At 45.1% G+C, this 13727-nt stretch overlaps 1 protein-coding gene across 2 annotated transcripts in view; it reads left to right on the forward strand.

Moving 5' to 3' along the window:
* The first annotated feature begins 4800 nt into the window (after positions 1-4800).
* The window catches only part of PARP14 (poly(ADP-ribose) polymerase family member 14), a 49417-nt gene continuing 40490 nt past the window's right edge, over positions 4801-13727 (forward strand). For both annotated transcript variants that reach the window (XM_082839713.1, XM_082839714.1), the window contains exons 1-3: positions 4801-4995; positions 10076-10200; positions 10950-10983. In XM_082839713.1, coding sequence (XP_082695839.1) covers positions 4809-4995; positions 10076-10200; positions 10950-10983 — 346 coding nt within the window. In that variant the 5' untranslated portion in view covers positions 4801-4808. The remainder of the gene's footprint in view (positions 4996-10075; positions 10201-10949; positions 10984-13727) is intronic.

Consider the following 13727-nt stretch of genomic DNA (forward strand, 5'->3'; position numbering starts at 1 on the left):
TATTAGTATAACAATTGTACTAAGGTGTGTGTGGGAGGAGTTGGGAGGGGCGAGAGCGTACCAGCTGCTCTATCTGATAATACTACCTCTGATGTGAAAAGAGTAGTACGGTTTTGTGCTGGAGGTACAAGTCATACTGGCTCACCAGAACTGATTCTTCAATTTTCAAAAATTTTGTGAGCCAGTTATTAAAGACCATTACTTAGAATTACATTGTATAAACTTATAATAAAATGGATTATATTTTTAAAAGATTCATCACTTTCTAATGATTTCACTACACTTTACTATTATCTGTGCTCTTGAGTTATTTATGTCTACTGTATGGTAGAAGTATTATACAATGGTATGCTACTGTTCATCTCTTCCCAACTCTGCATTCAGTGCTATCACACTGGGAGCTTAAAATCAGCCATGGTGAGAATATTTACACCATGGAATTGAAAAACACTACAAATCAGGGCTTAATTTATTGTTTTGTTGATGAAGACCTAAGAAAGTAATGGAGAATATGTTAATAAGGCAGACTAAATTTAAAAGTATGTCATGTCTGTAGCCATAACCTTGTAAAGGAATTATTCTTCTGGTAGTTGAAAACTATTATCCCATTCAGCAAAGAAGGAGCCCATGGCATTGACAAATAACAAATTCTGACACGTCTTCATTGTTTCATCTTCATCTCCCTTTTTAGTGTAGACAAAAGTATCGACCAACGACCAGGCATTGACAAATAACAAATTCTGACACATGTCTTCATTGTTTCATCTTCATCTCCCTTTTTAGTGTAGACAAAAGTATTGACCAACGACCAACGTTTATATCAGAACTACCCTCATTCATCAATTGCAACCATAGATTGGCTACAAATATGAGAGTTGGGCAAACATCTTTGAAACATTCAGTGAGAATCAACTATTTGAAATTTACAATAAAGAATATTATACATTTTATTATTATTTGTAAACTATGTGCTATACAACCTTTATGTCAGTAAAATTTATAATAACATACACATAAATGTAAACTTTTTTTTTTTCCCAGAGAGCAAGTTGTTCAATATTTAACAGCACATCACTGGGGATCATGCATGATATGGTGTAGGAATAAAATATTGTATGCTTTTCTTTTTTAGTATGATCTAGGTTGTACTCTCTCTGATAGTTAATGTCTGACTTGAGACACGTGCATGTCTGTCTGATTCAGTACCTACTGAATGGCCAAGAAGGATCTTTACTCTGCTTTACTCTTCCCATCACATGAACTTGGAAAGATCAAGTCGGCTCTGGACTCTTCTGCAGAAGTCTCCCTCCACTTCCCAGCAACTATAGTATTAATGAACCTAAATGACCTTTTTTCACTTGGAAACACCCCTTATTTTTTAAAACATAAATTCATTTATTTATTTGTTTTTATTTTTGGCTCCATTGGGTCTTCGTTGCTGCGCATGAGCTTTCTCTAGTTGAGGCAAACGGAGGCTACTCTTCGTTGTGGTGTGTGGGCTTCTCATTGTCGTGGCTTCTCTTGTTGCACAGCATGGGCTTTAGGCACATGGGCTTCAGTAGTTGTGGCATGTGGGCTCAGTAGTTGTGGCTCACGGGCTTAGTTGCTCTGCAGCATGTGGGATCTTCCCAGGCCAGGGGTCAAACCCGTGTCCCCTAAGTTGGCAGGCGGATTCTTAACCACTACGCCACCAGGGAAGCCCCTAAATGACTCTTATTTGGGAAAATATACCATTAGGGATTACCATACTAGAGAGTGGGGGCATCAGAGACATTCCTTGTGGAAGAGTGAAGAAGATGAAACTCCTAAAAGGGATTGGAGCACAGGGAATAAGTCCACAAACTGGTGCGTGTCCATCAGGTGACTCCATCTGAGGACTGAACTTGGAGTGGTAACGGGCAGGGGAGCTTGCCTCACTTCTGAGGTCACATCCTGTTTTGGGGGACCAGGCCAGCAGTTGCAGGAGCAAAGTGAGGCAGAGAGTTTGGCATGAGGTGCTCACAACTCACTGATTCAGGACAGATGGGAAAGCCAACCCCTTCCCCAATATATACTTCAGCGGGAGAAATGGGGTGCCTGATGCTGGCTTGTGGAGAACTTGAAAGGAGTCTGATGCTAGGTTATAGAAGCTTGTAGAAAAGCTGAAAGGGGAAATTTAGATGAAGCAGAGAAAGGGAAGTTCAGCCCCCAAATGCGGATGTGGGTTGTTTTATTAAGATCAGCTGGGACTTTTTGGTGGAAAGAGAAACAGGGAACAGCCATGTAAACATGGCCGCCTCTCTGCTGGAATCTGCCCTCCCACTCCCCCAGGCCCTGAGAGGATGCTTGCTTCCTTGGAAGGAAATGAGTTTCAGGAGGCAAACACCCTATGGAGACAGAGAATTGAGAGAGGATAAGCACACTGGGGGCGGGGGGAGGGTATGGGTTCAACAAATGAAAAGGGTCAAAACGACTGAGGAGAGAAAAGTACTTCAGGGGCTAATGATGGTTAGCAATTTGCTCCTTCTAGAATTTTTTTTCCCCTTGGCTTTCAAGACCTGACATCCTGATCCTCTGATAGATTCTTCCCAGTCAACCCAGGAATAATGAGCAGCCCATGTGTGACAAAATACACTGTTAATAATTAAATAAATCCTTGAAAGCAATCCAGAAATGGCCTGCCACAACTTCTACTATAGTTTATTTCTGATTTTATTTTTTGTAAAACGATGGTGTGAGGAAAAAGATAAACTGTTTGCCCAGTTCTGGACTCCCAAACTGGTTAAAGGAGAGTGCTGATTTTAGTTGTGGTTTGAAGGGAAAGGGTGACAGTGCCCTGAAGAGCAACAGTCACCACTGTGGCTGAGAGCCCTGGCTGGCCGCTCTGTATCTTCCCCACTTCCCCCTGCAGGGGCCTAGGGTGGTTTGGACTGGATGATGAGCGCCACCTGCAGGAAGAAAGCTGCAGGTAGGAGAAAATACCTGAATATTGTTTAGCATTATTATGCATCAGAAATTAAAGTCCTGTAACCTCTCTTTGGCCCATCTCTGGTTCTCTTCTTCCTGAAATTTTGTTTCATTGTGATTAAGAGACAATACATAAGGTCCAGCCCTGCAGGGAGAAGCAGCTCTAATTTTGGCAGTGTCTAAGAGGCCTCATCACCTTCTTCACAGAGAAAACAGAATCTATCAGGAGAGAACTTACAGACCTTCCCATCGGCAGTCATTCAAAATCACCTACTTCCGTACTCCAGCTCCTCCTTCCTGGTGCAGTGGGAAAAGTGTCCCTTCCTTGGGCCAATGCCCCCAGGATCCCCTCCCACCTTCTCCCACAACCTGTGTCCTCAACCTTCCTTTTACTTTTCTAACACTATTTAAACATTTCTAAGCTTCTTCCAGCTTAAACATATTTTAAAAGCCAAAAAACAAAAATAACAACACCTCCCCGATCCTATAACCCCAGAAGCTGCTACCTAACTTCTTCCCTTTCACAGTCACACTTCTGGAAAGAGCTGACAGCGCTTGCTGCCTCCCTTCCCTTCCTTTCAGATCTCTGTACACCGCCCTCTACTCCCTCCTCACCAGAAGACAGCGCTTGCCAGGTCCTCTGAGTCCAAGAGACATTTCTCTCACCTGATGTATTGGTTGTATTTGATTTGAATGATGATCCCTCCTTCTCACTTGAAACATTCCCTTACTATGGTCAAGGATACACACATTCCTAGCGTCTCTCCCACTTTAGTGCTCCCATCGGGTAGATGCCACTTTTATCTAGCCAGCTGCTCGGGCCATGCATGGATGACCATGGAATCACGCTTGAGTGTCTGCTCTCGCTTTCCACATCCTTCCGCAAGTCCAATATCAATTCGGAACCCCACCCCTTCTCTGTCCTCCTAGATCAGTACCCTGGTCTCAGTCACCCTCATCTCTCCCCTGCGACACTACAGTAGCCACTTGGCTGGCCTCCTGCCTCTATTCTGGCTACCGCCCAGCAGCTCAAGGGATCCCATACAAGTAAATCACACGGAACTCCCCTCTTCCCCACCCGCCAAGGTTATCTCCAATCACCCTTGGCTTCAGGTTCCATGTTGCCTCCCCATAAACCCTCCCTGAGCTCCCACACCTGGGCTAGGAGCCCCTCCTAATTTGTTCCAGGAACACCTGCATATTCCTTCCAAAAGCACTTATTCCACTGTGTCCTAACTGCTCTGCATCCCCACGGCTTCATGAGCGCAGGGAGGGCACAGACGGTGTCTGTTGGTTGAATCCATTCAGCGTGCGTGGCACCTAGCCAGTATTCCATAAAAAGACAGCTGTGAATGTACTGTCTCCCCCACATCTCTAGACACAGAATATTAACAGGTCAGGAGGGAAGCAAGGTAAAATTCTGATAATTAGGTGACTGTCGAAAGAAGTCTGAAAATGGGCCCCAGACATTCTAAAGAATCAGAGTTTGTAAAATGGCGGCCTGCGGCAAAAATTAAGCTTTCTTCGTGTTTCCGCAACGTCCAGTGACCAGAGCTGCTGATTTCACCTGTGGCTTGGGTGAGTGGCAGAGAGTGCCCTGAGCTTAGGGTCCCGCCTATACAGATGCAGGGAGGCCACGAAGGCGATACCACCTTCTGCCGTGGTCCAGAGATGAAGGTGAAGAATCGGGGAGGAGGCGCCGAGAGGACAGCGGTTTCTAGTCCCAGCTTGGGGCAGCTGGGGAAGTTCCAAAAGCAGGAACTAAGGGTGGGAGGAGTGTTCTGGGAAACAAAAGCGAAAGATGTTTAACTACCGGGATCTGGGAGGGGCGTGCAGTCGGAGCCAGACCAGCGGAGGGGAGGATGGCTGCGCCCGGCTCCTTCCCGCTGCTGGTCGAAGGGTCCTGGGGTCCCCACCCGCCGAAGAACTTGAGCACCAAATTGCAGATGTACTTCCAGAGCCAGAAGAGATCAGGAGGCGGGGAGTGTGAGGTCCGCCAGGCGCCGGGGAGCCCGCCTCGTTTCCTTGTGCTCTTCTACCCCGACGACGGTGAGGGGGACAAGGGGTGCGGGGGAGAGGGGACAGCGGGGGCTCTCCTTCCAGGGAAACCTGGGGCTGGGGCGCGCGGCGGGAGATTTCGTCCAGCTCCGGCAGCAGGTGTAGGAAAGAGCGTGGGGCGCGCAGAATAGACAAGGCACGTCGGGGACGCTGCGTGCGCGGCGCTTCCAGGCGCTCCCGGAGCTGGTGGCAGACCTCCCAGTTGGTTTAAATAAACATTTAGCACCGTGTGACTGAAGGGAGCTGCCTGAGAGCTGGTGCACCCACCTCATTTTACGAGGCTACATCGTGTAGTGGCATCGTGTGTTAGGGGCAGAGCTGCAATGCCATTGCAATTTTTGTCTTCTTCCTATGAAAGCCGCAGTTCTGGAACTCAAGAGGTTTTATGGGAACACAATTTGAAGGGAAGAGAAGGTTTCCAGGAAAGTCACATCTAAACTGACTCCTGAGGGTGAATTCTGTTCTTGATAGGCGAGATACTGGGGAGGGCTCTTCAGATGGGAGCTGGCTGCAGTGCTGGGGACGGGAGAGCAAAGGCATCTCCAGGGAAGTGCTGGGCGCCCTTGGGCAGCTTTGGTTTGAGGAATGAGCCCTTTCCTTATCTCTGTGCACAAGCGAGGTCTGGAGACTGGCTCTAAAAAGAACAGGTGGGATCTGGGAAATTTTATAAGATTACAAAGGGGGTGCTTGTATTTTAAAAAATCTTAGGCCTTCTTTTATTAAACTTCCTTTTTAAAAAGAAGTGGGGTGGAAATTAAGGCTAATAGAATATTGGGTTGAGATAAAAGAGGACCTTGCATGACGTGCTAAGGAGTATGAACTTTCCCCCACAGGTAGGCAGGGGAGAGCCATGTCCAAATATACTTTTGGGAGATAAGTTTGGTTGCAGATAAGTACAGTGATTTCTGTTGGGAGAGACCATGGACATCAGACCTTTGAAGAGTGTCATGCAATGTCCAAGTGAGGACCAGTGAGCCCTTGAACAAGGAAAGTCAGCATGGGGATGGAAGATGCATGTTTGCGTACCGTGTGGATTTGGTAACTGATTCTACAGGATGCTCCGCTTGGGAGAGAGAGAGAGGGAGAGCCCCTGTGCTTTCTCTTATTTTTTAGATGGGGAAGGATGGAGGGAGCTAAGCAATGTGAGGAGTCACAGGGATTTCCCCATGGTGGAGATTCCCAGTGATTCTGGGATCACTTGGGAGAAGGGCAGAAGCACTGCCTAGAATCTCATTGTCTGCATGTAAATATAGAGACTTATTGGAGGGGAAAGGCAGGTACTGTTGATCAGTGCACCATATCTTCGTCGAGGGTCTGCTGGAACCTCTCCAGTTGGTTTCAGGGTGGTCCTCAGGCTGGGAGCAGGGGTGGCATTCTGAGTTGATTGAGGGTTAGGAGTTTTGAACTTTGAGGGGGAAGTTCCCTCCCCATAGGCAATTGAGCAGCTGAGTTAACCTCTCCTCATGCTGTTGCTATTAGGGAAGCGGGAGGACAAGTACCCACCAGTTATCTGCTTGCTCGAGACACCTACCAGGTCTGCACTGGGAAGCACATGACCTGCTCTTCTCCCAGTGCACAGTTTTTTCCATCAGGATCTCAAAGGCAAGGATGTGGACAACCACTGACCCTGCCTTCCTGTTGCTGGATTTGGAGAAGCATTTGGGTCAGAGGAGAAGCAAGGAGGCTTATGAGGCCATCAGAGCAATTGGAATGCTCTAGGGCAGGGATGCAGAAAGGAAAGAATGAAACCCAGAGAAGAGAGGGGTGCACAGACCCGTGTGAAGGAAGCGAGGTGGGCAGGGGTCAGGAGACCTGCCTGGCTCAGAGCCCTTAGAACAATGTCAAAAAGTTTTCCAAGGGTTAATTTCACCAAGCAATGCTCAAAAGGGCATCTGTGCAATGTAAGCCATTTCCCCGGGGCTTCACTTTTCCTCAAAGGATTTTACCATTTTGATTCCGATTATCAACATCACCATGGACCTGGCCCTTAGGGACACTTCTTTCTTCTTTAAAATCCCATTATCCTCAAGAGTAGTCCTCACATTGCGGCAACAGACCCCCTGCATCCAAATCACAACAGGTTAAACAGGCACATCCCCAGCTCTGTCCTAGAGACTCAGGTACCCTGAGTGTGGGGTGGGTGGGAATCTGCATGTTTAACCGCACCCCAGGTGACACTGATTCGCTAAAGTCTGAGAATCCCTGTTGTTTGTTGATGACCCTGAATGAACAAAAAGGGAAATAATTGTAGAAAATACAAACCTCGTAAAAATACAAACAGCAAAAATATAATTGTGTGGTGATAACATTATTCTGTTCTAGTCCTCAAAGCAGAAGTGATTTCAGTCTCCCTGCGAGGTTTCTTCCTTCCCATCTCCCAGCCTGCTTTCTCCCTTCACCCACCTCTAGACTGCTCTAATGCCCTTCTTGCAGTAGTACCCACCCAGCCACACTCACAGCTTAGTGCAGCTCTTTGTATGGTCAAAGTTCTTAGGCGTGGAAAGTCCCTGTTCATTTTTGGTTTCCTCCCAGAGGAATGGCTTTCTCAGAAGCAAGTGGTCAGGAGTTTGCTAACATCATATTACCTACCCCAGCACTGTCCCTCGGGCAAAGGTCTTCTTCCACAGGAACACCCTCTGCCCTCCAGGGAAGGAAGTGGCCACAATAGGTGCAGGCCTATAGTGTAACACAACTTGATTCTTATCATTCACATAATAAGAATGAGCCCCAAAGCACTCCTCTGTAGAAATGAGTGGATAGCAAACAGAAACTACTTGGAAGCTGTGTACTTCTGTATAATTGGCTGAATTTCCGAAAAGTCGAGTGTAAATTGCCTTGTCAGATTTTAAATCCCTGGCTTCCCTGGTGGCGCAGTGGTTAAGAATCTGCCTGCCAATGCAGGGGACACGGGTTCAAGCCCTGGTCCGGGTAGATCCCACATGCCGCGGAGCAACTAAGCCCGTGCGCCACAACTACGGAGCCTGAGCTCTGGAGCCTGCGATCCACAACTACTGAAGCCCGCGCGCCTAGAGCCCATGCTCCGCAACAAGAGAAGCCACCGCAATGAGAAACGTGCGCACCTCAACGAAGAGTAGCTCCCGCTTGCTGCAACTAGAGAAAGCCCGCGTGCAGCAACGAAGACCCAACTCAGCCAAAAATAAATAAAATAAAAAAAAATTTATATAAAAAAAGATTTTAAATCCTGTTTCAGATGTGTACATTTATCATCTTTTCTGGTCATAATTTTGCTCCTGATTATTGTTAGCTTCTCCTTAAATTAAATATGGATGGTCTGAGATTGGTGCAGAAGAGAGCCTGTCCACATGGGTAAGGGTGTTTAGATGGCAGCATTTCAGCTCTTCTTCCTCCCAGATTCACTTTCTCCTTGTTGCGGATCACTTGCTGTTACTGCTACCACTTGCTCTCTTAAAATAGTTGTGCCCATACATATTACACACAATCTCAGAACACGCTGGCACATGTAGATACCTGGACAGGACTCTACCAAAGTATAGGGAATAATAAAAGGAATGTAACACAGAGGTCCATGACTCTAGATAGCTTGGCTTATAAAACTTAGCCTGCTCTCTGGGCTCAGGGGTCCTATCCAGTCCTTAGTCCTCACTCCAGTTTAGGACAGCTTATCAGGAGTCCATGCAAAAACACCCACCCTGCTCACAAAGAATGAAATTAGAGTCTGGCATTCCTTCTCATACTGTTTTTGAGGCCTGTTTTTGAGGTGGCAACCAATTAAGTCATTACCTCCCTCATCCTCTTCATGGATGGTTGAGGTGGGAAAGCTATTCAAGTCCCTCTTTTTTTTTTTTTTTTTGTGGTACGCGGGCCTCTCACTGTTGTGGACTCTCCCACTGCGGAGCACAGGCTCCGGACGTGCAGGCTCAGCCATGGCTTACGGGCCCAGCGGCTCCACAGCATGTGGGATCTTCCCGGACCGGGGCACGAACCCGTGTCCCCTGCATCAGCAGGTGGACTCCCAACCACTGCGCCACCAGGGAAGGCCTCAAGTCCCTTTTGATGAAAGATTCTACCCGTATCTTCAGCCTCAGCAGGCAACCATATCAGAATACAACATAGTAGCCCAACATCCATAGCAGAGCCACACCTGTGAATGCAGGGCACTCTCCAGGGTTCTCCTTCGCCCTGACCTCTTTGTACCGCCTGACTAAGTTGGCCAGGCCTCCTCCTGTAAACTCACTCATTCCCTGTTCTCCACTGTCTCAGATACACCGATTTTCCTTTTCTCTCTCTGACTGCTCCTTCTTATAATTGTACAATAACTTACAGTTACACAGCTCTTATGGGTGTCACAAAATTCATTCACAGACACTGCTTCAAGTATGGAAACTGAGACACAAGAAGTTAAGATATTTTCTCAATGACACAGCTAGTTGGTGGCAGAGTTGGAATTTGAATCCAGGTCTTTGGACTCATGTCCACTGTTCATTTTTTTCTTCCACTACAGCCCAGCTGCCAAATGTTTTAATTTTTTTTTTTTTGGTAAGAATCTCTCCCATCTTATCATCACAGGTTGAAGAATTGATTGAAATACCTTTTTAATGAGGCTCCTCGCTATTCTGCTTATGTTCACCTGAGTCACTTTCCTAAAACATGGCTTTCATAATGTCATGTCCTAGCATCCCTGGCTCACAGTGAGGGATGCTTTAATTATTTCCTTTCACTGTAGAATAAATAATGCTACCTTTCTGAGTGCCTACTGGGCATCACATACTGTACTAAGCTCTTTATAATGTTTCTTGAGTCTAATCCATGTAACAGCCACACAAGACAGTCTTCATTAATTAATAGACAAGAAGACTGAGATTTTGTAAATAAGGCTTATTAAGGAACATGCTCAGGGTTAAAAAAGTAAGTTTAAAGATAGAATTCAAATCTGTGTCTGCTTGCTAAACTTCCCCCTTTTCACCACACATAGCCTCTCTTGAGAAACTGACCAAGCCGTTGACTGATGATGATGAAGCCTACAGAAATCACAGAATAATTTTGTGAACAAAGATTGCTTTAACAGTTGCTTTTTTTTAAAAAATTTCAGTTCGGCAGCAAGTTCTGGCGAGAGAGAACCACGAGTTAGTATGGCCAGGAAAAGGAACATTCAAGTTAACTGTCCAGTTGCCCAGAGCCATGGATGAAGTCCAGGAGGGGAAAATTCCAACAATGGTAAGGAAAGGGGTGATTACAAGGGAAGTAGGGTGTTCTCCCAAGGTGTGTGGGATGGGAACCACGATGAGGAAATACAGTGGAATGAGAAGTACAACTCAAACTGGGGTGAGGAAAGCAACTTACAGATGTGGAGGGAGTGAGAGTGGTGATAGGGTAGGTATGAAATAATGGAAGAAGAAGCACTTTTTGTTTGATTTTTGACGCTTTTGAAAATTCAAGATTGGGGGGTTACCATAATGGTGGTTTGAGATGTAAAATCTTGGGTCTGTTTGTCCCAGGTACTTGCTATATTGGTTTCATTTTCACATGGTTTAGAGGGGCCAGCGATCTATACTGTAATGTACTAAGTATTTCCTCAAGTGTAAAATGGGATAGTAATAGTACTGACCTCTTTGGATTATTGGGTTGTTGTGAGGATTAAATGAGACAGCCTTAGGAAAGCACATGGCCTAGTGCTTGTTAATAGTACACACTCAATAGATGTTAAATGGGAAAAAGAACATGAGCTAAATTAGTTCTCTGACTTAGGTCTTACCTCAGACACTTGGTGCTCCTTTGGGGTTTCTTTTATTTGTGACTCGTTTTTACAGGTGATTTGTGTGCTGTATATTAAACAGCATCATTGCCTGTGCTTTTAGTTATAATTTCTGTAGACCCTACATCTCCAGTCTGGTCCTAGGGACACTTTCTTAATGTAAAGAGATTATTAGTAATTTATTAATGCTACTTTATTGTTTGGGTTTCAGGAATCCAAGACCAAAGAACGTGTCAAAGAATCAGGTAACTTTTCATCCACCAGGCAGTTTTGCTTTCAATATTAAACATTATGTGTTGTGGAGGTCATCCTTCTCTTCTTGACTTCACAAGGCAGGGTTTGTTAGCTGAGAGATGCTTTGGGCTGCATCATCTCCATCCTCCTAGCCAGTTGTGCAAGGGTTGCCTCTTGAGCCCTAAGGGTTCAGGTCAGAAGGATGGGAACAGCTCTCTCTGTGGGGGCTGGGAGACACCTTGCAATTGATGGGAGGATAAAGAGGTACCCGGGAGGTGGATGAACTGACCTTCAGAGTCTACCTGTGCCCATCCAGCCATTGTGAAGCAAGGACATGATGTGACAGTGGGTGCTGTGTGTGGCTAAGTCAGTTAGTGTTGCTTTCTGAGCGCTGGGTGCAGGATGTGGTGTAGCTCTCCAGACCAGCGGCAGCTCTTCTCGTCCCATCTGCTGTAGGAAACAGCCAGCAACCTAGTAGCTATACAGTAGGACCTTGTTGTTTATCCACCCTATATATAATAGTTTGCATCTGCTAATCCCAAACTCCCAATCCTTCCTTCCCTTACCCCTCCTCCCCCTTGCCAACCACCAATCTGTTCTCTATGTCTGTGAGTCTGTTTCTGTTTTGTAGATGCATTCATTTGTGTCGTATTTTAGATTCCACATAGAAAGACAAATACCATATGATATCACTTATACATGGCCTCGTTTCTTACACCTCTGCACAAGTGCTCCTTAAGCTTCATTTGTCAAATTGCCACCATTTCCTAAATGGTTTTGGTGCAGTCTCGGCACTCTGCCTATACTTCTGTTGCTCACAATACATTCTACTCCACTTTTCTCTACCTAAATTCTAGGATAGTCTTCAGGATCTACTCAGGTTCTTCCTCTTCTCTGAAGCCACTCCAGGCCAGCCCAGTTCCTTCATCTCCCTGGTTTGGACTCTTGGCTTGATTGTTGACACAATCAAGTTGACTTTATTTGGCAGTCAACCAAGCCACTCTTGTGATGAAGCTTCTCATAGTCATGGGGTTATAAACTATATTGGTGGAAAGGCTCTTTCCATTCACTTAAGTCCAATCATCTCATTTTGTAATTAAGAGATGTGCCCAAGGTCACGTGGCTAAAGAGTGGCAGAGTCAAGGGTCGAGCTCATATAGCTCACCCCGACTCCGGTAGTCGTTCCGGTTTGTCATGCCTCTCTCACTGAATGCTAATTTATGTTGTTATCGAATCCTTAAGCTATTTTTTATTTGGCATGAGTGTGTATTTGTGTGGTGTCGCATCCAGCACGTAACAGGAGTTTTTGTCAGGGTCATCTAACTGCTGTAACAAACAAGCCCCCCAGATCACAGTTCAGTGTAGTCGGCAGCTAGGGTGGTGGGGGGAGTCTAGACTGCTTCACACAATTATTCAGGAATCCAGGCTCCTTCCATCTTTTTGACACCGTTATCTGTGATATGTGGCCTCCAAGGTCACTGCAAGGGAGAAGGAGATTCACGTAAAGGAGATTTGATTGGCCAGCTCTGGAAAATGGAATTCACCAGATCTACCCATATTCCATTAGCCACATGAGCTTTACTGTAGGAACTCAACTGTAGGAAGTCTGGGAAATGTTGCCTAGGAAGAAAACAAAATGGATTTGGTGAGCACATAGCATTTTACTCTGCCATGATAAAACATTTACAAATGTCAGTTCCATTTCTTATTTATTTATTTATTTATTTTTGTATACATCCATTAGAAAACTGGTAATTTCCTTTTCTAGCATTTTTTGTATGCACCCAGCTCCACACAACCAGTGCCTTGAACATAAGGGTGCTAATTGAATAGTTGCTCACAGAATGTCTAAAGATCATAACATACTCATTATGCTTCATTGCACAATCATAGAGTGAGACTGACCTCCTGTATACAGTTAACCCTTGAACAACACGGGTTTGAACTGCGTGGCTCCACTTATACGTGGATTTTTTTCAATAAATGTATTTGAAAAATTTCTGGAAATTTGAAAAAACTCACAGATGAACTGCATAGCATAGAAATATTGAACAAATTAAGAAAAAATTAGCTATGTCATGAATGCATAAAATATATGTAGATGTACATATAACATACAAAATATGTGTTAATCGACTGTACTGTTCATGTTACCAGTAAGGCTTCCGGTCAACAGTGGGTTATTAGTAGTTAAGGTTTTGAGAAGTCAAAGTTACACGCAGTTACTTGGCCGTGCAGGGGGTTGATGCTCCTATTCCCCGTGTTGTTCAAGGGTCAACTGTATATGTAACTCACTTATGGCCAACGATGAAGCAGAACAAGCTGGCTTGGGTGGTTGCTATTCTGTAAGTTTGAGGTATACCCATAATTCTCTGGGCCATTTTATCTTCCATGTGCATTCCTTAGTCATTCACTGTAAGTCCTTTTTCTCTCCAGTGATAGGAAATTATTGCTTTTCAGAGCATAATGTGTTAGGTGATGCCCAAATATGGGCATGGGATAGTCTTGCTCTTCTCCAGTGACCTAAGCAGTAATTATCCAATTCAAACATTTATTGAGCCTCAACTATATACCATATGCCATCCGTACAAAGATGAATAAATATGTCCCTTGCTTTGGAGTAGCTTGGTTCAATAACTGTAATTTGGTGCTGTGATAGAAATATATGTCAAGTGCTATGAAAAACAAGGCAGGTTCCTTAGAGAAACAAGGCAGAAAAGAGTGTAATAAAATTGAACATAATCATCATCATATT

This window comes from Leucopleurus acutus (genome assembly GCF_964270905.1).
Source record: "Leucopleurus acutus genome assembly, chromosome: 5".
In the NCBI taxonomy this organism is placed as follows: Eukaryota; Metazoa; Chordata; class Mammalia; order Artiodactyla; family Delphinidae; genus Leucopleurus; species Leucopleurus acutus.